This window comes from Camelus dromedarius, chromosome 17, assembly GCF_036321535.1.
Source record: "Camelus dromedarius isolate mCamDro1 chromosome 17, mCamDro1.pat, whole genome shotgun sequence".
NCBI lineage: Eukaryota > Metazoa > Chordata > Mammalia > Artiodactyla > Camelidae > Camelus > Camelus dromedarius.
Window position 1 is genome coordinate 41,905,844 of NC_087452.1, and position 25,859 is coordinate 41,931,702.

The following is a 25,859-nucleotide window of genomic DNA, read 5'->3' on the forward strand; positions in this document are numbered from 1 at the left end:
CTCCTCCTGGCTCAACTCTGACTCTAGCTCTGGCATGGCGAACAGTTCCTGTGGCCCCGCATTCTGCTGCAGCCCTTACTGGGACAGGATAAGCCACTCCTTCAGAGGCAGCCCTCGGCTGGCTGGGGAACAGGAGCCCAGGAATGAATGGTCCAGTCTCCTGCCCTCTAGCAAATGTTTATGGGTGACTTTTGATACACTTCTCAAAAGGTCCAGGCACCACCAGCAGTGACCTGAGATGACACAGACTCAAGCTGGCTTTTCTAACACCGTCCTGTTTCCTGGGCCCCCGCTCCAATAAACCGCCTGCACGTACATCCTCATTTCAGACTTTGCAAATGGCAGATGGCGACTACCTGTGGCCAGGAAGTCTTAGGAAAAGGAATGGTCTGAAAATCAGCACTTTGGGGAAAAGCTGAATCAAAAGGCCCAACAGTCCAACTGAGGCTAAGCGAGAGATTTCCAGAGGGAGCTGCTTGGGGAAGTGGCCTCCCGACAGCTTGAAGGGCTAAAGGGCAAGGTTCTCAAGGGCAAATGGCCCTTCTGGAATAGACCGGAATGTGTGCAGGGGGAAGGAGATAGAGCAAGACTGTAAGGAATTAACCTGCCTGGGTTCTTGCTCTGCAAAACGAAACTTCCTTTAGTCTTAACTCCATCCTCCAATTCCACTAACCCCCACCTCCACGGCAAGCCCATCTCATAGGAACTGCTGGACCATAGGTCAACCGTTAATTTTCTGTTGCCTCCATCCTTGAGTCCCCACTGGAAGAGAATGTCTGAATGACTCTGGAAAAGGACGATGCCCCACGGGACTTGGTGCTGCTCGAATACTCCTTGTTTCCCAAAGAGCAAGCCAGGTCCTCGAAACCTGAGTAAACGGTGGCCATAAAAGGGCCCAGATGCTCACCAGGCAGGCTCTTTCCTCTCGCTGCCCAGTTAACTCACGAGGCACAAGCAGGAGAAAATGGTTGCTGCCTACTTCTCAGCCAAGTAAAAGAAACCTTATTTTCCAAAGCCAAAACTAATACTGCCTGTGGAAACTGGCTGGAAGCCGGTGCAGAGCACAGGCAGCGCATTTCACAGGGCACATGGCGTAACCCCGGGCTGGGAGACGAGAGCTGGGGGGTCAGGGCTCTCCTGCACCCAGCTACGCTTCTGGGGAAGCTGAAGAAAGGAGGAACTATTCTGAACCTGGACTCGGTCTTCTCAAACAAGGACCATCATTATGCTATTTGGCTTTGTGATGCTCAGTGGATCATTTCTTTTCTCAGGGCTTGTCCCATCTCTCAGATGTAAACTTTTTGGTTTTTCAGAGCCTGAGCATCCATCCTCCTTCGACAAGTTCAGGTTTAAAGCATAGAGCCATCAACTGCCTAATGACTGTCCACAGTGACCAAATGTGTAAATGGTTTTTTCATGATGACAATTCTGGTCTCAATTAAAAGGCTTCTGTTTTCATCAAGGATGGTTTTTTTATGGTTTATTTTCTAAAGTAAGGAAAAATTGTAACTGTACACCCTTTCTTCCCCAGATTTAATTGTTAGACTAAAGCTGTATAAGTACATAAACGTTTCTATGGTGTTTTATAAACATATTTGGAGGCTCCAACATTAAGGCAAAACAGAAGTGGAAACACTCCCGCAACATTCCTCCCTGCGTCTATGTGTGGGCATCTCACTGTGGGCTTGCCTGGTGCTCCAGCCTCGTCTCTGCCTGTCCTCTCACTCCCTCCCGCCATCCCAGCCACGCTGCACTTTCCTGCAGTGGCCTGTGTGCCTGCTAGCGCCAGCATCCATGCTCTTCCTGAAAACCCTCCCACAGAGCCTCAGGGAAATCTCCCACGGCAGCCACGTGTCTCCACTTTCAAGCTTCAATCATTTTCATGAAGAGTTCATCAGATCTCTATTCCCCAAGAGACTGTAAGCAGACTGAGGGCAGGGTGCATATCTGTTTTGCTGATGTACGTCCTAAGCCACATCCATATTCAATGCACAATTTAAATGAGTGAGTGAACGGCATGATGATTCTACCCACAACCAAGCCAGCTGCCATTCTAAGCACCTACTTTCCCATTTGTAAGTCGGGTACACAGAGGAGGAAAATTAATTCCTTTACACCTTTAGGATGTAGGTTAATGGTTATCTCCCCAAGATCTAGTTCTAAATCATGCAAACAAGGGGCTCTAGGTTATTCATTCAGACTCTTGTTGGGAGACCTTGCCTTTGACTTATCTAGAGTGAAGCAAAATAAAAATAAGGGCTTTTATCCCACGAAAATCACAGCTGTCTCTACAACCCAGCATCAGCCCACTGTACACCAGCAAATCAGAACTTGTCTCAGGATTCCAGTTGTTACACGATGTAACCTAAGCCACCGATTTCCTTGGTGTCTAAAAGAGCTTCAGACCCACTGTGACCACCAGCATCTCTTCTTCCAGCCATCCATGCTCAATAGGTAAACATAAAAACAGGAAGGTCTGTGCTAGTTCCACCTTTCCAACCTTATTTAAGGGCAGAGCTTTCATGTCTGATCTTCCTTTTATTTTGAGTTCATGTGGGGACAAATTAATTCCAGAGAGGAAAACCCAAGGGTGAGACTCTTGCCAGCTTTCTAGGTCTGATGTAGAGACACGCAGGCACCATGGGAAAGCTTGCTCCAGGAGGAACTGGGTGGGAGCTGGGTCTGTGTGCTAACATCCTTGGGAGACTGAAGAGAGCCTTGTTCAGACACATTGCAGCTGTCTCTGAAAATTCATCAATGCTTCCTTGCCCACTGCCTCTTGCATTAAAAAAACCCACCCCCCCCCCCCAAACTAGTGATGTAATGAGAAAGATCAAATTCATGAAGCACCTGGCACTCCGGAGGGTAAGAGCCACAAAGCCACGTGGCAGCCGGCACACTGCATCTGACATGTAAATAAGCCTCTTTATGCAAAGAATATGCGGTCCAGCGCACTGGCGTCAGCCTGTCTGCGCCTGCATCCCTGCTCTGCCACTTACCAGCTGTGGCTATTCCTTAACCTCGCTAAGCCTCGGTTTCCTCACCAGGGAAACTGAGATCATAATTGGACATGTCTCCTTAGGTTGTTGTAAGAGTTAAATGTATCAATGAAAGGTACGTACTGAGCATAGTGCCTGTACATAAATGAAACAAGCACTCCAGTAAGGGTTATTAGCGCCTGCTGCCGGATCATGCCCTCCATGTCGCCAGGACAGAGAAAGAACAGAAGCTTCCTGCTTATTCTTGCAAAAGCCAGCAAAAGCCTGACACTGATGAAGACAACACAAGAAGGAAAACTACAGACAAATCTCGTTTATGAAAACAGATCCAACAATGTTAAATAAAATATTCACACCCTGAATCTAGCAACACAGGCAAAGAATGACATACACGATGTCCAAGGAGAGGCTGGAACTTTAAAAATATAATTGATGTTATTAAAATGTCAAAAAAGAGAAGCAATATGAATGGCCTAATATCTCAATATTTTAAGCATTAAGAGTTAAGGAAAGAAATTATCATTTCAGTGACCCCAATTGATCAAAATCTTTGGATTTAAATGAATTAGATTAGGCCTCATTCAGAACAAATACTTACGAAGTAGATTTGTATTAGGTTGTATTCCAAAGATAAAATACTCCAAACAAGGTCATTTGAGGGCAAAGGCTGTGGACACACACACACAAGACACACACACACAAGACACACACACACACATACACAATCAAAACATATCTGATTGGCCAGATCAGTAATTTGTGAAGTTTCTGTTGTAATGAACAAAGTCTGTTTCTGAAAAAGAGGGCCTGCCTGTTTTAGGTCTGGGTCCCCAGAAAGCAGACCAGGAGATGAGGATTCACCATCAAAAGATGCATAAAAAAATGTGCTCCCAGGGAGATGCATGAGAGAGTCGGGGAAACAGGAGAGGGGTCTGGGAGGAAACTGGGCACAGAGTGAGGGGCCTCACCTGATCCCATGGGGGAGCTCTGGAGTGAGTCGCACCTCAAAGCTGCCCCACTCTAGGGTTCTGGGCGTTCGTACACCTTCCCAAGAGAGTCATCGGTCAAGAGCTGCCACAGTCAGGGTACCTGTGGCTCTTCGTGACTATGGGTAGAGAGGCTCCAGCAGCCTGAGGCCAGCCCTCCAGACAAAGGGTCACAGGTGCTGGGTGTTAAAAGCAAACCAAAGTGGGGTGTGTGTGCAGCTGGAGGGGCAAACGTGGCAGGGAAGGGTTAGAGCATGTCAGGGTGGAACCCTGCCAACACTGTTGGCTACATGGGCCAACTGGATAATGGACTAGAGAAGAATCATCATGCCCCTGGTCCATGCGGCAGGCTTGCAAAGGTAACCCTAACTCTTCGGGGAAAGTCAGCAAAAGTGTAGCTCAGGAAGAAATCAGAACCACAGTCAAAATTAGAATCAGACTAGAGATAATAAAGAAATCCAAATCTCTGGTAGCATGCTTTCGTAATTGGTTTTTAGTGTTAGCTTATTGGTGAATCATGATTTGCTTTTTAAGGTACTCAAAACATTTTAGAGAGACTTCTGAAAAAATGCAATTGATTGAGCTTGCATTTAAAGCTAAATGGGAAAATGTCTTAGGCTGGACCATTTGAAATTGCCAATATTCGGCTATCTTTGACCTATAACAATATCAGTTTCATATAGCTCAACAAAAACCTCTTAAATCCATGTTTTTAATTCATAAGTTATGCACGTATTATGTGAATATTTGTAAAATGGTAGTTGTTTCAAAATAAATGAATTGGATATTAGATATAATACTAATAGAAGTAACCATTCCTTTTCACGCGTAAAAGCTCTTCAGATCTGAAAGGATCTTACAAATGGACTGAAAGCTTATTTGACAAGATGTCAGCATCCATCCATGTTAATGCACTTCCTCAATATGATTAATGAAATGCAGAACTCAGGTCTACAACCAGGATCTTGCCCCAGTGAAGCTGAGCGTGAGAAGGATGCTCACGACACCTGCCGTTGTTACCCACTGCTTTGAAGTGAGAGGTGGAGCACTGCTCCAGAAGAAGTGAGGTTTTAGTATCAGAAAAGAGGGAGTAAAATCACTATTTGCATGTGCTATGATTTCTACTAAAAAAGGTCTACATTAATGAAACGGAGAGACTAAGATGTAAGTTCAGTAAAGTCACCAGTTAAACTTATGCCAAACTTGAAAGCTTTTTTTTTCCCACATACATGTAAAAGCCAGCCACACAATATCATGCAAAAGGATACCACTTACAATAGTAAATACCCAGGAAAAACAAGACCATGTAGGATGGAGATGGGAGAGAAAGGAAAAAAAGTAGATGGACATACAGATCAGGTTCTTGGAGGAGAAACCTGAAAACTGAAAAATGTATACAGACTCTTCTAAAATTAAAATATATTTAAAATAGTTCTAGTCGCATTGCTACAGAATTTTTCTGAACCTAAAAGAATGGCTTACTTGAAAGAAAAGCATGTGATGGCAGAAAAAGCTGAGCGCTGAGAGAGACATTTCTTCAGATATTAAAATGTCATATTAAGCTTCAGCAACTATAGCTCATGGTGTGACCCCAAGGTAGAGCGATCAGGGAACAGAACAATCTCGTATCCAGATGTAAATGGGAATTCTAGAACACGAAGAAGAGGGTAACTCTGAGTCCGTGGGGCTGTGGGCGAGTAATGGAGTGCTGAACCAATCTTTCGGAGACATCTGATCACTTGTGACCAATTGGAAGAAATAAAGTTAGATCTCTACATTTTTCTCCTTACGCCAAAGTAAATTCCAGTAAAAATGAATTGAAAATTTAAGTATTAAAAAAAAAAAGAAACCATGAAGCATTAATAAATATTTGGGTCGATATCTGGAGGTGGGGAGGAATTTCTAAGCCAACATCCAAGTCAGAAACTATGCATAAAGGTAAGAGATGGATGAACTGACTATACAAGTATTAAAGACTTCTGTTGGGCAAACTGTGACAAATAAAGTTAAAAGACAAAGGTCAAATTGGGGACAGATCCTGTAGGCAAATGGTTATCACTATTTCTGGTTCAACATTCATAAAACACTCTGCATGTCCCTTCACATGATATATATTCAAACATGTAAGTAAGAACATAAAAAATAGAAGAAAAAATTTGGGACAAACAGGCCAATAATTCTTCGTGGTCACTGCTGGGCTGTGGGGTCCCAGCAGATCTTTCTAAGCAGAACTGACATCCCTCCCAGGATTGGGAAGTAATACAACCTCCTCTTATTCCAACAGCAGGAGCCTTTGCGAAGTGATTCTCTGTGGGGCACTCCCCCAGGGGCAGAGCCAACATCCCATCATGTTTGGACCCCTGGGTCCCTCATCACACAACACAGGTACTCAGAGGATGTCTATGGAATCATCACTTCTCCGTCTGGAGGAGGGCCGGCTGCATTTGGAGAGGCTGAGTTTGCGTGAGAGGATGCCTGGCCAGGAGGCACCCTGAGATGACACAAGTACCAGCTGTGACTTACAGAAAGCGGCATCCTTAGAAGGAGTGCTAGGAACGCCCCTCCTGAAGTTCACTGTGCGAGGAGGTCTCCAGAATCCCCTCCCCCCAAATACAGCCCCACCTCTCCTACCAAGACTCCAGATACCAGTCACCCAGTGTTATTCCTTCTGGTAAAGCTTTAGAGAGTTGCATTTTACCTGCTGAGGTGAGTCAGTGCAAACAGGACAGAGCTCTCCATTCAAAGGCTGTGGGCTCTGCAAGGTCCTCCTTTAACTCTCCCAGAGAAGATATATATACATATATACATACATGTATGTGTGTGTATATATATATATATCCCATTCCCCTGCCTTTCCCTCCCAAACAAACTACTTGCGTTTGACTTCTTGCCTTGGGGTTTCCTTCTGGGAAAATCTAACCAAGACATGGATGTCACTTTGGGTTCTTTTAAAGAATGGATAGCACAGATGCTTTTCAAGCCCATGGGACTGTAGTTCACATCCCCTGCCCTACCACTGGCCTGCAAACCTGGGGCCACTAGAAACACACATGGACAGAGGACTGCTCTGCTCAGAAAGAGCTGCTGGCTTCCAACGAAGAGGGTGTGCAGAAAAGCCTGCAAGCATGGCCTTGATCCATCGCCTGTCACTAAAAGGCACAGACACAGAGCTGCCCCCTCGGTGATAAGTTACAGCACCAAGCTCTATCACCAGGTGGGGGTAGCATTTCTCCATGTCTCTAACGCTTGATGGTTTCCCCTTCCAGGAAGATAAGAAATTAGCAAATCTCTCCAAACCACTAGTTGTTTAAAAAGAGCATTTAATACTTACAAACTGTTAGTGCAATCTAAGACCTAAAGATAACTGACATAGTAATCATAAAGTACATAGAAAGATAGAAATGTCTTTCATCTATCCATATCCATGCATTTGTTCAGTCAACAATATTGAGATGAGACTGTATCTCAGGCACTTCAGGTGTTAGGGGTGAATCAGTGACTAAAAAGCCACTCAAGACAATTAGCAACAAATATTATGTCCAAGGATAAGTTCAATAAAGAAAATTAGGGTAAAGGGAAGAGATGGGGGTGTGTGGAATAGTAGGGAATTTCTAATCAGGTGGGATCTGAGCAAAAACAAGAAGGAATTGAGGGAGTGGGCCATGTGCATGTCTGTGGGAGGAGCCAGTGCAAAGGCCCTGAGGCAGGAACAAGGTTGGTATGTTGCAAAGAACAGCAAGGAGGCCCTGGTGGCTACAGTGGAGAGGACAAGAAGGAGAATGGTAGATGTGTTCACAGAGGCAGCAGTTGAGTCAGGTCTTATAGAGCCTTGTGGTTACTGGAAGAATGAAGCTTTACAATGAGATGGGAAACCACTGGAGGGAGGTGAACAAAGGAGACTAACATGGCAAGGGTTACCAGTTAGGAAGGAAGCCACTGCAGTCAATAAAAGGTAAAGACGATGGAGACTTGGGCCAGGATGGAAGCAGAGACTATGCTGAAAAGTTGTTGCCCCACGGACCAACTCTGGATGTCCAGCCACCAGGCCATGATGCAACAGCTGTGGGATGTGAGAGAAACAGGGAGCCAGGAAGATATGGAGTTGATGCTTCCTGCAAATGGAACCCATGCTGGGGGATTAGGATCCCATTTTGGACATCCTTCTCTACACCGTTAGAAACGTTCTTCTGCATGATGGCTAGATGGGTCTACAAATGAAGTAGTTAACTATACCAATAATTGCTGATGGGGTCCAGAAAAAAAAAAAAAGAGGACCGAGAAAGTACCACTAGACTCAACTTGGTGGAGGTTAGACTTGTCTGTCCACTTCCTGTTAGTAACACGGCTAGACTCAAGCAGAGTCCACTCTCTGGCCCAGGGAACCTTTTCGCTTTTTTTCGTTGTGGACACATTCTCTTTCTCTCGATCTCAGATGCACAGCAGCTCAGTGACACTCTCACCTCTAGGAAGGGACAGCTTCCCACACCCTCCCACTCCCCAATAGTGTCCTGAGACTTTCCTCTAAGGCCCTCGGGATCCCTCCCTGGGTTTGAATTTCCATTTTCTCCAGCATATGTTCCAGTTACCTTCCTTTCCTTTGCAGAGGAGCTCACCTCATCACTTCCTGCGTGGTGAGCCCCTACCTGCCTGCCGTTTTAAACTCTAACGCTAGGGAGAAGCAGCACCACCTCCAGCCACGGAGGCAGGGACCGATTTCCCTAGTCAGCCAGCCAGAGTCTCGGCAAAGCATCTGAGAGATTTCCTGGCCGGTGAGATAAGGAAAGCAGGGCCAAGAGGTGACGTTAGCGCCAATCCAGCCACTTACTGGCTTTCTGACCTCAGTCTCGTTAACCTTTGCAAGTCTTGAACACAGAGTGATTGCATTCCCTTAACTGTGGGAGGCTCTGCTCCCTCGTCTGCACATTGGGAATAAGACACCCATCACACAGGGCTGTGGTGAGGATTCAGTAAGGTAAAGCCTGCGGCACGGTGCTTAAAGGGTGGCCCATAAACGCCCACTCCTTCCCTCCCAGGCACGTCGGCCCAGAGGGCGTCATACCCTAAGCACCACCAGGCCCCGGGCTCCAAGTGCATGTAGGGTCCTCAGCAATGTCTTGGTAAGTTACCAAGTTAGATGGCCCGAAGTCAGGAGCTGTGACCTCCCTCACATTCTGCTGTGCAGGCAGATACCCCAGGGTCTTGTTAGAATGCAGGCGCTGATGCGGCAGATCTGGGTGGTCAGGTCTGAGGATCTGCACATCTAACAGTCTCCCAGGTGAGGCTGTGCTGCTGGTTCATGACCATATTTTGAGTAGCAAGGCTATAAATGACACCTGTAAACTTCCAAATAACATAAAAAGACTAGAAAAGGGAGAGTAAATGCATCATAGATAAACGTAATTGTGCTGTGGCTGCCATATTAACAGAAATACCATGTTTAGACCTGGGGCAATAATAATTCTAGGCTGCGCTCACTGGGTAGCAGTGCAGGCCTGGGCTTTACACATTAAGAAGGAAGACGCCAGACTAGACACAGCACAGGAGCAGATAAACAGAACAGTGGAGAAGGGGCTGGAAATGTATACATCAAACAGTCAGAAGGACCGGGGTTCTGAACCTTGGCCTTTCTTGCACAGACTGGCTTGGATATAGAGCTGTAGCCCCTCTGGTGGCAGCCCCAAATCCAATATAGTGACATTGTCAACCTTGGAATGGCCTCATCTTGGGAAAATAAGAAATGCAGGTACCTAAGTGCCCATCAACAGATGACTGGATAAAGAAGATGTGGTATGTGTATGTGTATGTGTGTATGTATATATACACATATATATATACACACACACATACATATAATAGAATATTACTCAGCCATAAAAAATAATGAAGTCTTGCCTTCTGCAGGAATATGGATGGACCTGGAGGGCATTATGCTAAGTGAAGTAAGTCAGACAGAGACAGATAAATACTGTATGATATACTTACACGTGGAATCTAAAAAATACAACAAACTCGTAAGTAAAACAAAGAAACAGACTCACAGATGCAGAAAACAAACTAGTGGCTACCAGTGTGTATGGTGGGGAGAGGGGCAATACAGGGGTGAGAGAGTGGGAGGTACAAACTATCAGATATAAGACAGGTTACAAGGATGTGTTGTACAACATGGGGAATATAGCCAATATTTTGTAATAACTGTAAATGGAAAGTAACTTTTAAAATTGTATTAAAATTAAAAAAAAAAACAGGTATCACTGAAGAGAGATGAGGTGTACAGATAGAGATCCTGTGCTTTATCAGGTCTGACATCTACTGAAGGAGTAGACTCCTTGGGCACGACCTGGGGCACACCACCTGCTGGTGCTCACCAGGTGCTCTGCTGCACCTGACTACGGCCAAACCAGATCTCCCCAACAGGTATTCTCGAGGGTGACTTTAAAAATATCCCAAATGCCATAACGCAGAGCCTGGAAGAACTTCAGCAGAAGGAAAATTAGATAGTAATTGGGCTGGTCATTTGCCTGTTTGTCTGTGACTCATTCTCTGTCCTTCCTTTTTTCTGCTTTGTATCTCAGAGACCCGTACTTGGTATTGACACACCAAAATAAAATCTGTCTAAGACTCTAACGGTGTACAGTTTTAGACTTTTATTGCTCCTTTGCTCAGGGACCAGATTCAGTTTATTCTTTGAGATTCAATCTTTTTTCAAAATGTTTTTAGAAATAAAAAAGGAGTTTAGAAAAGACTCAGTCCAATATTAGAAAAAAGTCCTAAATCAAAATATCATAGGTCTAAAAGAAAACCTATTCGGTTGGAGTATGACACTTATTCTTGTCTGGAAAGATCTGTGTAAGTTGCTCATTTGTTTTTGGCTTACCCAAACTGAGCTATGATAGATCTGAAGAATGACATATTCAGAAAGCCAACACAACATGATGGATCAAATTATTTCTTTTACCCTTATATTTCAGGGGGTAAAATCAGATGCCCTTTTGAAGAACTACGGTAGCATATTGAGTTGTCCCAGGTGCCTGCTGTGGCTGAGGTGATGCTGATTGGTTGGCTGAGGCTGATGCCTCCCAATGCCATTCTTCCCTTCGTCTTTGTAAATAGAATTTGGCTGTGTTTGGGGTGGCAGGGTGCCCAGCTAGGAAAATTCATAGCCCAGTCTCCCTTGTGGCTGAGGTAGCCACATGACATGGTTGTGGCCAATGAGATGTACAAGGAAAATGCTAAATAGAGCTTCAGGAAAGCTCTTTCAAAGGGGGCAGACCTGTTATCTTTCTTCTTCTTACTGCCTGGACTGCAGCGGCAATGTTGGAAGTAGAAACCAAGAAGCAAGATGTATAAAGAAAGGCTGAGTGGAAAGACAAAAGGAACTGGGCTTTGGATGGCATCATATAGTTACCGGTCCTGCAATGTCCACCTCTAGACTTATTATTGCAAAAGAAAAACTAAAATCTCATTAGGATAAGCTACTGAAAGTTTTCCTTTCTGGTACATGCAGCCAAACACATTCCTAACTGATTTTTAAAATTAGCTGCTTCATCTACTTGCTTAGGAGAACAGGCTGGCTAGTTAAACTCAGGAGGCTGGGTAAGAATGATGCTGGGGCCAACAGGGAGAAAGGGAGCTACTTGTAAGTCTGGCCTCGAAGGGATGAAATGCCAGCTCTGGCAAGCTGGGCTGTATTAGACCACAGCTATGCATTCACGCTCTCTCTTAAATTCCAAGGGCTTTCATATTTGTCGATTCCCTGATTCAGATGCTGGTGGAAACATCCTATGTGCAACTGACACTGACCACATCACACAAACACCTCAAGAGCTCGAAGACTTTATCCATATGCTTGTAACATACCCTCCAGAACCCAAAGCACACCAGCTGAAGGTCATCCTACTGTAGCATCACTTCCAGTGTTCCACTCAGATCCATGGATCCCCTTAAGGTGCCCACCTTCTGGCTTCCGTTTGCATTTGCTTCCATAAAGCAAATCTGCTTGGAGCCAGTGCCCGTGGGACTTCTTCGAGGCCTGCCCTCTAGCTGCTGCCCGCTCTGTCCACACCACTCCCTCAGAAGGCAGAAAGTGCCAAGGACTTCATTTCCTCCGTAAGTGGCTTTAACCAATGACCAGTGCTTGCAGAAGAACAAAAGCCCAACTTCCTGGTCTGGAGATGGAGCAGTGCTGAGACGTGACCCACACTTTGGAGCTCAGTGGGACTCTGCCTGAGACTGCACCCCTTCCTGATCTGTGTCCTCTACTCCCTATGCCTCTCCCCAGGGAGCTCATCCCTCCCAAACCACTTGCCGTGAACCTGCACCTCAGGATCTGCTTCAAGGAAAACTCAGCCTAAAACACCTACATTCTTCTTGATTTTTTTAAAGTTTTCTTTTGTTGGACTTAGCAAATGATTTTCATGGCTTTCTTTTTAAGAGGTTTTTTTTTTATAAAAAAGATTTAAAATCCAAGACTCCCCCTTTCCTTTTAAAAGAGGAAATGATTAAATGGCTGTTTTGCAGTTCATTAGAAAAAAAATACGGAGGTTTACCACATGTTTTCTAAACTCTCCCCGCCCCATAGATCTGCCCAAGTCCTGCAGCTCTGGAAAACGTCCTTCGTAACGTAAAAGATCCCTGTCGTAGCTACAGCTCTGTTGACATTTCTAAACCAAAACCTAGCCTTCCTTCCAAATGCAGTGAATACACAAATGCAGCTTTTCATATATATGAAAGCTGAGACCCACCGTGGAACTTGGAGGCCGTGTGTGATATGAAATCAGTGTCTGGGTTTCTCCAGCACTGCCTTGCTGCCGGCCGCCATAGAAAGGGCCCAGCCTTCCTCCCAGGCACCGCTTCACTCGGTGTTAGGATGGCTCTGATGGCCGGGCCGGAAGAGTGAGGAGCTGCAACCTGGCATCTGGTACCTGCTCCCCACCACCCCTGCTCGTCCACTCCAGGGGAAGGGCAGGGGCTCTAGGGAAGGTGGGATTTATCTCTGACAAGCAAGGGATGAGAGAAAGAGCTCGCTCTGTGTTAGAACCTCAAATGGGCTTGGATCCAGGTGAGGTTTTTCTGCCTGGCATTAAGCAGGAAGTTCAAGGTAAAGCACCAGGGGGCTTGGGGCACTGGATTAAAAACAGGAAAGGAGCGAAAAAGACTTACTATTTTCTGAATATCAATATCCACCCTCTGGGCTCTTACCAGGGCAAGCAGCAAGTTCATTCATCATCTTAATGGCCCAGCCAAGATGACTATAAACATCTAAGGGTTGCATTTGACTCGAGGCTACTATTAACTTGATGAGAGACACCGGAGAAAGCAGAACACAATGAAAGTCAGTTCCTGCCAGAAATGAGGGCGGTGGCAGAACGCAGGAAGGCTCTTTGAAATCTGTTTACTCGCTGAAGGATGAGGTGCACGCACTTCCACCTGCAAACCTTTCCAATGCGCGATGCTGGAGACTTCCCAGCTCCGCTTAACACATCTCATTTTGTCTGTGTGTACGGATGCAGCTTCCATGTGGAAACTTCTGTCTGAGAACAGGCCAGGGCCCTCCCGCAAATATAAAGGTATGCAAACATGGAAGGGTGTAATCTTTCCTGTTCGACCCAGGTTAGAAACTGGATCAGTCTTATCGCCTAGTGCCATCTTGAGTGGTTTGCCTTGAAAATGAGAAGGGGTTGCCCTTTGTGCAGGTAAAGGTAGGTATGAGCTGGAAGAATCACTTTACAAGAAAAACAAACCTATGAGCCCTCTATTGCTTCTTGTCACGAAGAATAAGCCACTAAAAGCCACAGAAGTGGCGCTGGTGATTTCCTACCCCCAGAGCTCAGTTTAATTCAGAACCCAGAGGGCTCACTCCCCAGAAAGAGCACAACCGGGCTTTCCTTCTGTCTGCCTCCTATGTCTTCACACCTCCCACATTAGGTCCTGTCATGAAGGAAATTAAAAGACAGGGCCCATCCCACCATCGCAGTCCCTCCAGGAGACTGGGAGGTGAGGCAACAGCTCATGGGTTGAATCCAGTGACTTACAACCAACGGGCGACGAGCAGTAATGACATGTCTTATAAACGGGAAGCGCTCTGAACGTGATCACCGTGGAGGTTCTTTGTCCTCCCACTGGATTTATGATCACATGTCCTGCCTCCTCACTTGCCTCCCTCCTCCAGCAGGTCCAAGATGGAACTCACTTTGGACGTCCCTACACTGTTCACTCCTTGGCTTTTCTCCCTGGATGTCCCAGCCTCCATCCTTGCTTCTGTTTCCTCCATCCAGACCCTCAGTCTAGCCCCTTCATTCACTGCCTATGTGATAAAAACCCAACTTCTCCACCAGGCTTCAGAGGACATCACACTTCTGTAGACCTTTGGGCTGGTCCCCTCCCTGCCCGGGCTTCACAACCCATTGTTTGTGCAGCCCATCATTCTCCACATTCTTTAAGTCTGATATTATTTATTGCATGTACCACATATTTGAACAATGATACAGCTTGGACTTTTAAAAGTCAACATTCCCAAACCAAAAATTCCAATATTAAAGCAAATAGTAAGAAAATCAACAAGCATTAAAAGCAAACAGAGCCACGAAAGCTAACAAAAACATTTACTGAGCTGACCTTTACTAAGTTTTACATTACTTCTCATGTAATTTTATTTTTTAAAGAAAAGCAATTCATTAAATATAAAAATATGTTGGGTTTAACCCTATCTCTAGTTTTTGACATGATGAAGTCACATACACAGTCCTTTGTTAAGACCACAGGTCTTGATTCTCAGTTTAAAAGGAAGAGTCAACACTCTCTGATTCACAAGCTACATACTATGTTCTTGCCTTTTTTCCTCCTGTCACTTAGCGTTTAATCTTGGTCTGAGGTGGGTGATCAAAATATATCCCTTATGCGGGAGAGGGTATAGCTCAAGTGGTAGAGCACATGCTTAGCATGCACAAGGTCCTGGGTTCAATCCCCAGCACCTCCTCTAAAAAAAGAAAAAAATAAACCTACTTACCTACCCACCAAAAAATTGAAGTAAATGAATGGACTATAAAGCATGTGCTGTGAGAGGTACCATGACAGGCACCCATCACGTACAAGGAGCTTGGCGTAGGCCTTATTTAATCCTCAGCACATCTCATTCTATAAGAAAGAGACCGAAGCGCAGACAGAAGGTGACTCTGCACCCAAGGCCACACTGGTGGTGAGAAACAGCTGGAGGTTGACCTCCCCTTCCAATGGGATCCAGAGCCTCACTTCCCCTCTGCTCCACCTTGGCGGTGGGTTATTTACTTCTCTTCTAAGAACTTCTAAGACTAAGAAACTCTAAAACACTCCAGCTTAAGCTGCTTCTTGCAATCACTGCAGAGTACAAATATTCTAGCTCGCAGATCGTTTACAAAACATCATTAGCTGTAAAAATTCCTTGGACACTACATTTGGGTTGACACTCTCTAGTCCCCTCCTTCCCTCCACACACACTTGTCCTCAAAGTCCCCAAATCCCAGTCTCTTGGCTGACTTATCTACCACCCAGTGGTGGACGTGAAAGGCCGCAGAGAGACTCGTTTTGCCAAAACCCTAGATCCACGTGACAAACAGGCAGACAAGGGGACTAGAACGTATGGAGAACAGCTAAGCTGCAGGTCACAGTTGGTGGCCGAAGGGCTGGATGCAGTAAATAGACATGTTTTGTTTGGCCCATACAACGCTCAGAGAACATTTTAATTAACTGCCAAAGTCATGAGATTTCACTGAAAAATGTGGATTTCTGGCTTTGGCTGAAAAATAGGAAGTCTGGCAAACTGGCCCTCCCTCCCACCCGGCAACCAGTGACCACTGCTGGGCAGTGGCTGCCTTCTGTGAATGAGGCTGGAATCCTCCATTTTTCCATAGTCTCCACCACTCCCTACTGTCCCATGCCTGGCACTCTTCTCCCATTTGCAACACCTGTCTTGCCCCGTTCCTATAGACTGTGAGGTGTGCACCATTAGAACCCCAGCAAAGTTCTCTGAGGCCAGCTCACAACTTCGAGAAGCCTAGAAAGTGAGGTGCTCAGGATTGAGGGGCTTCCAACCTGGTGGGCATTTCCAACAGATGCTGGTGAGCCCTGCTCAGAGGGTCTCAGCTTTCAGGGTGCTCCAGCCCACCTCCAGCTGCCAATGTCTGCATCTCTGTGCCTGAGGACATTGTTCCAGAACCGTGTAGGCTCCACTGGCCACGCACATTGTGACAGAAGTACGGGGGAATGAATCCCCAGAGAAGGTCTCAATCATCGACTCCTTGGGAAGGGGTGTGAATCCCCAGCTCCCTCAGCCGAGGCTTGCATCCTGCACCATTCCCCGGAGCTGCCCTGAGGGATTAAGCCCCATCACCCATGGTGGTAGCTGGTGTCAAAGAACTCTTTGTTAGCTGCCTCTACCTGCCTGTGTCACTCCGCCTCCTTATCAGTGTTTCCTGCACTTCCCAAACAAACGAACTGCCCTCAATTCCTGGCTTCAAGGTCAGCGTCTGGGAGACCCAACCAAGACACCAGGCTGTGGAGAGGAGACTGGGTCACAAGCTGCCCTTGTTCTTTCTCCTCTCCCAGCGGGGCCTCCTCTAAATCTGTAGGTCAGCTGGGAGCTCGCTTGCTCCTGGTTTGAAGCTTACACTGTCCACGTCCGTGTCTGCTTCTATGCGTGCATGACAGTCAGTACCATGAAGGTGCGCTCATGCAGCCAGCCCCTTCCTTGAGTTTCTCTCTCCGCCCACCCCATCGCACCATCACGTGAAGCATTTATGAGCTCAGGAGTCCTAACCGACAAGATACTTCAGCACAGAGCAGCAGGCATCAGCATCCCTAAACTGTCCTGAGCTCACCCCGCCACATGAATGGTACAGGTCCTCTGTCCCACATGGGCAGCCTCTTTCCATCCCACTCGGTCTCTCTTGTCCCTCCTCCTGTGCTCTCCTCTGCCAACTCACCCTTGCTGCAAGCCCAGCTCTCAATTTCACCTCCCAAATTAACTGGCCCTCCCCACCCCACCACCCTAGTTCTGCAGTGTTGGCACCAATTCTTCAGGGGCCCGTTCCTCTACCCTAAGCACTTCTCCAGGGATTCTGTCCAACCCAAAACTAGCTGTTGCAGCAATGACTTGCTTCACCTTGTCATCTCTGTGCTTCAGAGCAACTTCTCAGCACCTCTGCAGAGCAGCTGGCGCCTTGGACTTTCATTGCTGGCTGAGATGCCCTTCATCCTATTAGTCTGTGAGCTCCCTGGCAGCCAGGACTGCTGCTGACCCATCTTTGTGTCTCCTAGCAGCTGGTACTTAGCAGGTACTTCATCACTGTTGTCCAAACAAATCCATTCCTGTTCCACAGACACAAGAAGGACCAAACCCCTTTGTGCCAAGTGGCACCAAGGCAAGAAAATAAAACGCGACTTGACTTTGACTCCAGTGTCACATGGCTGTACAGCTCCAGAGGGTACCGTTCACATCACACTGCGTGGGACTGTGCTCTGGGCTATCGCTCACACAGAACCCAGTGTGAACGTGGCCCTCAAGTTGTGTGATGCAGTGCTATTCCAAACTACATCTTCTCCATTCTTTCTTATTCTCTCTCCCCACCCTTAAGAGATCCCTCTCACTGCTGCACGGGAGACCGTTATAAACTGCGCTACACCTGGACAGCACACGCCGGCCAGCCTAGCAACAAATTACATCCTATTATACAGTGTTTTCAAGGTAGCTTTATGTAGGTGAGAGAACAGTTAGCAGATGGTCATGCATGTGAATCCCACACTTTTACAAGCAACTTTCCCTTAAAGGTAGGAACCAGGACGAGTCTATGAAAGAAGCCTCACATGAGACAGAAAAACTCATCTCAGGCGATATTTTCTGTTCAATCTCAGAAATTAACATACCACTAACAGCACAATGGCAGACAAGGCCGGAGACCTTGGAGGCAGGGGCTGGGCTCTGGGGTTGCGCTGTGACTTTGACCAGGAGGCAGAGCCACCCATCCAGCCATCTGTCCGTCCACTCACATCACGTGTGCAGCCAGGTGAGGGCCCCGCCTGGGTGACACCCGGGCTGAGACGTGAGGCCGGAGCAGTTCATTAAACAAAATGAGGGGGTGGGTGTTCTGGATGCAGGCAGCTTCAGGAGTAAATTATAAGTGGATTTAAATGTGTGTTGAGGGGCATGGTGAACAAGCCTGGGGAGGAGGGGAGGCAGGAAGGACCGGGCTCTCAGAACAGCAGCCAATGACATATCTGTGTCTTTCGCAGGTGCACTGGCTGACAGGAGTCCCCACCTCCGGAATGCCCGGGAGGCTACTCACCACCGCCCCCCAGTGGTCAGTGATGATACAGGGGTGGGAACACAGCTCCCCGGCCACTTCACGGGCAGACAATTTTGCTGAGCAATTTATGCTCTAGGGCCTTCCCCACCTCTTTCTGCCCCACAAATCAGACCAAGGCCAGATTTTACGACAGCACACCCTTACTCAGCCCTTTCTGCCCCATCCTGCTTCCCTCACTTCTCTTCTGAGAGCATTCCGCCAATAAATCAGATGCAACACATGCAGTAAGGAGGGAATGGAAAATGCAGGTAAAACCCCTGGTGTATAGTAGGTGGTCAATAAATGATACTTGCCACTTCCCAAATAATTATAGGATTAAGCAAATAATCATTTGCTTATACTAAGCTCTGTAAAAGATGCTCATCACAGTATCATTTAAAAGAGAATAAAACTGGACTTGAAATATACAATAATTGGAATTAACAGGTAACCCACATACATCCTATGATAAGACTATTATGCAATCTGCCAGCTAAAAAGAAAAAAAACATGGTGAAGGGGAGTAAAGTAAGATGCAGGTGGCTACTTAGTTTATACAATACTACTACCAACTCCTACGTCCCGAAAGAGTGGAGCCAGCTCTGAATTTTCCAGCAAACAGAGACAACGAAGCTTAGTCGGTTACACGGAAGACTGTGTCCACAGGTACAAACAAGGCAAAATGCTGGGGGAAAGCACAGCTATTCCTAATTCTGAGACAGAGAAATGTATCCCTGAGTGAGGGGAACCTGCTCACTGTGATGACTCAGTCACCAGCCACATCCTCTCAGTTACCACAGAGGAGGTACCACAGGTCTGGTCCCTGCATAATCTCCTCTTCCCCTACCCCGTCCACCCTCCTAGCCGCTTCTCCCCCACCCCTAGGAAGATGGTGTCATGGCACCATGACATCATGGCATGGAAATTCTGTAAGGGAGATTCTGTGCATCGCCAGGTAACAGAAGCCTATAGATACCTGGTTCCCTCTGCACTGGGCTTAACCCAGGGATGATAGTTTGGGTGTAGAAGGTGGCTGGAAAGCACGCCATTCAGTGCTTCTGTGGTCTCCCTCATCCTGGAGCTCCAAAACGATGGAGCAGCAGAGCATCTGAGATGACCTCTTGGGGGAGTTCCTGGAGAGCCATTCCAGATGGCGCTACATGCTTCAGCTGCCCCCAAGCCGTGCAGGGTTGGCACAGCCCTGTGCAAACTATGGAGCCTGGCCGGACCTGTGCCTGGACAGAAGGCTGCCCTTGGTGCTCACCTGCAGGTTAGGAAAGGTTTCTCGCGGAAAGTGACTTTGGCTCCATTTTAATACGGGCCTCAGGCACTGCAGTTCAATGCTGTGAACACTTACAAAAGCTGCAAAAGTTCCCATCGGAACAGCTGCCGACAGTCAGACAACCCCCGGGGTGGGGAGGGAGATCTGTCTGAGTTCACTTGTTCCTCCTGCTGCCCACACACCAGGCCTGTGACTCCTTCTTCCCCAACATGGTTCACTGGGTGGATTACGGGGCAGGCGGGCATCCCTGCTCCTTTTCCTTTCTTGAGTCATGCAACTTAAATGTCAATCATTCAAATAAATTCATTCACTCTTTAAAAAAAGAAAAAAACTCACTCAATTCATGGAAATAATTTGATTTCCTCAATTCATTAAAATATTTCAGGAATAAATCAATATGCCAAAGCACAGGCTGATGGCCACGACCCTCTCAATGGAAAACATCAAATGCACCGTTGGTGATAACTACTCGTGATAAGGAGGTATCCGTTCTCATTCCTTGTTTTTCACAACCACTGACCTAGAGGGGGAATTCTCTAGAACATGCATGTGCTAGAGATGGTGATGGGATCATATCAGAGAAGGGGTCAGACATAAAACTGCAGAGAGGGTTTCACAAGAGAGAAGGGATGGAGATGGTGTGAGATATGGATGCTGCTCTGACACTCCCTGCGTATTTATGGCTTCTTTTTGGGCTGGACCAACATGTTTTCTGAGTCCAATTGTAATCATTCCAAAGACTCTTCCACATATAGGACTTGTCTTGGTAGGATCACTGCCTATGCCAAGCTCCAAGGAAAGTCAGCACATGCCTTCGATGTGGGCCCCCCTTACCTTCTGCCACATGTTGATGAAGAAGAGCTCCCGGGAAACGTTGAAGGACACGTTAGCATCATAGGCATCGTCCCCGAGGTTGGCAATGGAGATGTTTAGGGAGATGTTCTTCACGGCCCCCAAAGCTAGGTATGGGGTTTTCTCATCAACGCTGCAATGGAAAATGAACAGCAATGAATGGCCTAAAGCTTTCACTAATACAACATGAGGTGTCAGTGGGGAGCTAAGAGCAGGGGCAGAAACTCAACAGGGGTTGGAACTACAAGTACCAGGAACCTCACAAACCGGCCATGCGTCCTGGGGCAAGCAGTCAGTTCCCAGGGGCCTCCGCTTTGTCTTCTAAGCACAGGGGTTCTGAGGACTCACTAGGATGTTCTGTGGTCCATGTGAAATCCATACATCCGACTTGGAAAATTATAAGACATTCAATGACCTATACATGGAATTCAGGCCTACAGTAATTCATTCAGATGTTTCTGAGCACCTGCTCCATGTGCCAGTGAGAGTAGTGAACAAAACAGAGGTCTTGCCTTCCCATAGCCTCAGGGAGCCCCAAAGCGCATACACAAAGAGGCAGATGTACCAGTCAGAGTGCGACAAGAGCAAAGGGGGAATCTTACAAAGGGTGAGAAGGACAGAGAGCAGCAGATTCGGGGGGAGAGTGGGGTGCAATTTTAAATTGGCTGGTAAGGGTAGCTTCACTGGTGAGGCGACCTCTCAGTAGAAACCGGAAGGAAGAAAGAGAACAAGATACACAGATATCTGGGGACCAGCAAAGCAAAAGTTGTGCCTGCTGTGTTCAAGGACGGCAAGGCGGCCAGCATGGCTGGGGAGGAGTGAGGGAGGGGAGCGTGGGAGGAACTGCTGGGAAAGAGGGGAGGGACTGGGACGGGCAGACCACCGGGCACTGCGGGCCATCACGGGGACCTCAGTTTGACTCTGAGCCCGGGGCTCCTGCAGGGCTCTGAGCAGGGGAGTGGTGTGACCTGACTTCCATGTTTAAAGGCTCACGCTGGCTGTGACATGAACAGTCTGGAGTGAGTGGCTGACGGGGGAGCAGGGAACCTGGTTGGGAGGTTCTTGTACTAATTCAGGTGTAAGAAGATGGCAGTTCAGACCACGTGGTAGAAGGTGAGGCAGTGAGAAGGGGTCATAGTCTCAATGTGTTTCGAAGGCTGTGGCCAACAGGTTTTGCTCATGGATTGGATGAGGGGTGGGGTGTTAGGGAAAGAGAGTCAAGGATGGCTGCAAGGATTTTAAATTCAATAACTGGAAGGGAAGAGTTGTCACTTACTGAGATGGGAAAGACCACAGGTATAGAAGGTCCAGCAGAGAAAACCCAAATGTCTACTGGATTTTTAAGAAAAGATGCAAAGACAGTTGGATGCAAGAGTCTGGAGTTGAAGACGTGTCATAGGTGGAGATACGTATTCAGGGTGGACTAGAAATGATCACTAGAGAATGCATGTAAATAGAGAAGGGGGTCTCACACTTAGAGGAGTTGAAGATGAGGAGGAATCAACAAAGGAGACTGAAAAAGAGCGGTTAAGGAGACAGGAGGAAAACCAAGACAGATGGTATCCAACCAGCCAAATGCTTCAAGACAGCAGTCATCAGTTTTGTGAAACCTGGCAAAGTAACGTGAAGAATTAGAACTGGCCACTGGAACGAGCCACCTGGAGGTCACTGGTGATCTTGATAGGCATTGCTCTAGTGCAGGGATGGGGAAGAAAGCTTGACTGGGGTTGGTTTAAGAGAGGCAGGAGGAGAAAAAAGGGAAACAGTGAGCACAGCCAACTATCTGGAGGAATTTTTCTATAAAGGAAAGAAGAGAAATAGGATGACAGCTGGTGGAGGAAGGGGCCCAAGGGAACTGTTTTTTCTTTTTAGGTGGGAATCGTCACAGCACATTTCATGATCATGGGAAGGATCTACTACACAGGAGACGATTAATGAAGACGTGACAGAGCACAAGTGCTGGATGGCCTGGTGAACAAAGGGAGGGCCTGGCCTCACCTGGTATGAAGTGAGAAAGTGGAGCGATCCATCGTGTAGATGGGTAGTGGGAACAGATGAAAGTTCCCCTATGATTGCTTCCATTCTGCAGGGGAATAGAAGCAGCATCAAAACCGGGAAGGGAGAGGAAGAGGAGGGAATGTTTGAGAGGGGAGGAAATGGAGGGAAATGGCAACCTGGGAGAGTGGGGGAGTGAAGGGGCCACCAATGGGATGATGATGGAGATAAGGATGATGGTGGTGAGGATGATGGTGGTGAGTTTGGTGGAGATGAGGATGATGGAGATGAGGATGATGGTGGTGAGGATGATGGTGGTGAGGAAGATGATGGTGAGTTTGGTGGAGATGAGGATGATGGAGATGAGGATGATGGTGGTGAGGATGATGGTGGTGGGTTTGGTGGAGATGAGGATGATGGTGGTGAGTTTGGTGGAGATGAGGATGATGGAGATGAGGATGATGGTGTTGAGGATGATGGTGGTGGGTTTGGTGGAGATGAGGATGATGGAGATGAGGATGATGGTGGTGAGGATGATGGTGGTGGGTTTGGTGGAGATGAGGATGATGGTGGTGAGGAAGATGCTGATGATGAAGATGCACAGGGGACTAATGATTATTATGTGATTATTATGTGATGTGAGCTTTGGCCAAAATAAATTCACACTGGTGGCCAATCTCTGACTGGCCAAACAGTTAAGGGGAGATGTGATCAAGCATATGAGGGTTTGACTAATAAACAGTTATCATTTGAGGGACCACTCAGCATCCTGACACCTTCCAGTTTGGGGGGGCAGTCTCAAGATAGGTAGGAAGGGCACATTAACAGAACGGGGGCAGACACGCCCACTCCCCGCCTCCCTGTCACTGAAGTGTGGGCACCTGACACGTGCAGTCATGTGATCTAAGGTGGTCAAGTGGCCTCAGAGTAGGGAGCAGATGCTGCCAACAGGGGCCATGAATTTTGAGGGCTGCCCAAGGACACCAGGGCCCCCTGAGATCATCTGAGGCAGACCCAGAGGAGTTGAGAACCCAGGGGTGGCATCCAGGGCTGAGCCTTGCCTCCTCTTCCTGCTGATGCTCTGAACCAGCCCATATCTTTCCAATAAATTCCTTTTCTGCTTACATTAACAAGCACATGTTTATTGTTGCTTGCAACCATGAACACAGCTAACACAGCACGAAAGAGAAGAGAACTCTCCAAAATCTCGGTAGGCTATCATACTTTGAAATACGGATTTTTGTGGGGGAGGAATCATCATTACCCATCTGTCAAGAGAGGACCCCACTCTCCTGCATGCCTGGCATGTCAACAAGAATAACATGTGCGAGGGGCCATCCGATAGCCTTGCTTTTGGAAGCAAGAGCTCTCAGGATCCAAACAAGATGTGAGAAATTAACTCGGAGAGAAGTTTCAGATTGCTGAATGGCCTCCAATAAATTAAGACCCTGACCTCAAGCTCTTGTGGCAATTATTTATTATTCTTGGCCATTTTCATTTTTAACAATTGATGGGTTATTTCTGTCCTCCTGTTTGCTTTTGTAAGATTAAAGGAGTAATCCTCAGGCCTTGAGGAGTTATGAGAGAGCGTTAACCTCGCTTCATCTCGAGAAGGAATTGCATAAGCACCCACAAGTAGCCCAGGCACCTCGGAGAGTATCCATAGTTTCCAGATGGAATATTAAGCAGAGAGACAAGATAGAGAAGCATAGGACCAGGGCGCGGAGGGGTGCCTCCTCGTTCCAGTTTTGTCGTTCACGTGCTCAGCCTCCTTTCCCCGTGAATTAAATGGCCAGAGATCAGGCCAGGAATGTCTAACCTTCCACCAGCCCCTAAAGCTCGGGCCTCTGTCACTTAATCACACAGCAAGGTCATTCCCAGGGTTTCAGGGTCAGGCAATGTAAACATGGCTCTTTGATGATTAAGGAAAGCCAGGCACCTTCCAGGGCCCAAAGCAAACTCGGACGTTTTAACGAACCCTCGATGCTGTTTTCACTCTTTCTCCACTTCTAAAATTTACATACAAAACAGAACATCTCTGCTTCCAAAGCTGTTTTTAGAAATGAAATGAAATGTATTTTTCCTGGTGCTGGTACTTTCAAACATGTTATCCTGAAACCTACAAGCGCATGAAAGGTTCTTGATGTCGGTCCCATTTTTAAAGATGAAAAAGTCGAGATGCAGAGAGATAAGGCGGTCAAGTTGCTGTGCTGGGCAGAGAACTCAGTGCCTCCTGTGCCTTCACAGCCATCCCTCTCCACTGTAGCCTGTGTCCTCCAGCCCCTTGCCTGTCACACCCCCAGGAGGCCCCTTCTGGTCTCCCTTCTGGGTGAAATCAATCAATCCCCCTATTATGAGCTTTTCCAGTCCCAGAGCTCCATCAGTCCCTTCCTGGCGTTTCCCAAGGCCGTGATGACACATTTATTTGTGTGGCTAATTGATCAAGGAAGTTTCTCCCCCTATGAGGATCTAAGCACCAGGGGCAGAGACCCCTGTCTGGTTTTGCCCATCACTGAACCTCCAGGGATAGAAGAGTGCCTGGCACACAGTCAGTGTTCAACAAACTCTCACTGAATGAATGAATGGCATGCATGACATCCCCAATACAGAGCATCAGTTCAGCCTTCACATTTACAGGCCAAGGTCACCCAGCGGCCATGGAGGGGCTGAGCCGGAGCTGGTGCCCAGCTTCCCCTGGCATGAAGGCTGTGTGAGCTACATAAACTCCACCTCAGTCGGGAAGGGCTTTGGCAAGAAATGCCTTTTAGTGACATCTGAAAAGAACAAGAGTCCACAAAAACCAGCTTCTCAGACCCAGGAGTTTTGTGTCAAACATTCCACAGGTGCTCACTGATCCACTGAAGAACAATTTTTTCTAATTTTCAAGGTATTTCCTTCCTTGAGAAATTTCCCCATTGATTCTAATTTGCTGGTGCAGTCTTTTAAGTGGATCGTATTTCCATGTCCACCAATGACCCTGGTGCACTTTTACGTGAAAAGCATTATTTGTCGTCAACCTAAGATACCAACCACACAGTTTCTATGAAGCTTAACTTACAGCGCACATACAGCCTGCTGGAAACGTCTTGCTCATTTACTATCAAAAATGACAAAACAAATGTAACTGTCCTGAGACATCTTATAGCAGCTGTTAGTGAACACGCTGCATTTATACTTAAGTTCAGCACCCATTCATTCAGTCCTCCAAGTGTCAGATGCTGCTGCTGGCATGTCGGTAGCTGCGTGGCGCCTCCACGTCACAGCAGAACCTGCGCTCTGACCTCGCGCATTACCGGACGTGAAGAGCGCATACCATTCAAAGTTCCCTCTTGAGTAAACGCATTATATTTCCGTATCAAATCATCATATGCTGAACCACTAAAGGCCACTAAAGCAAACTCTTCCCTCTCTATCATGGAAGACAGTTTTA

General features: G+C 47.1%; 1 protein-coding gene across 1 annotated transcript in view; it reads right to left on the reverse strand.

Annotated features, from left to right (window-relative positions):
• ITGA9 (integrin subunit alpha 9) overlaps positions 1–25,859 on the reverse strand; it is a 314,558-nt gene that overhangs the window by 98,294 nt on the left and 190,405 nt on the right. The window contains exon 18 of the mRNA XM_031469935.2: positions 20,417–20,567. Within this exon, the coding sequence (XP_031325795.1) occupies positions 20,417–20,567 (151 nt within the window). The remainder of the gene's footprint in view (positions 1–20,416; positions 20,568–25,859) is intronic.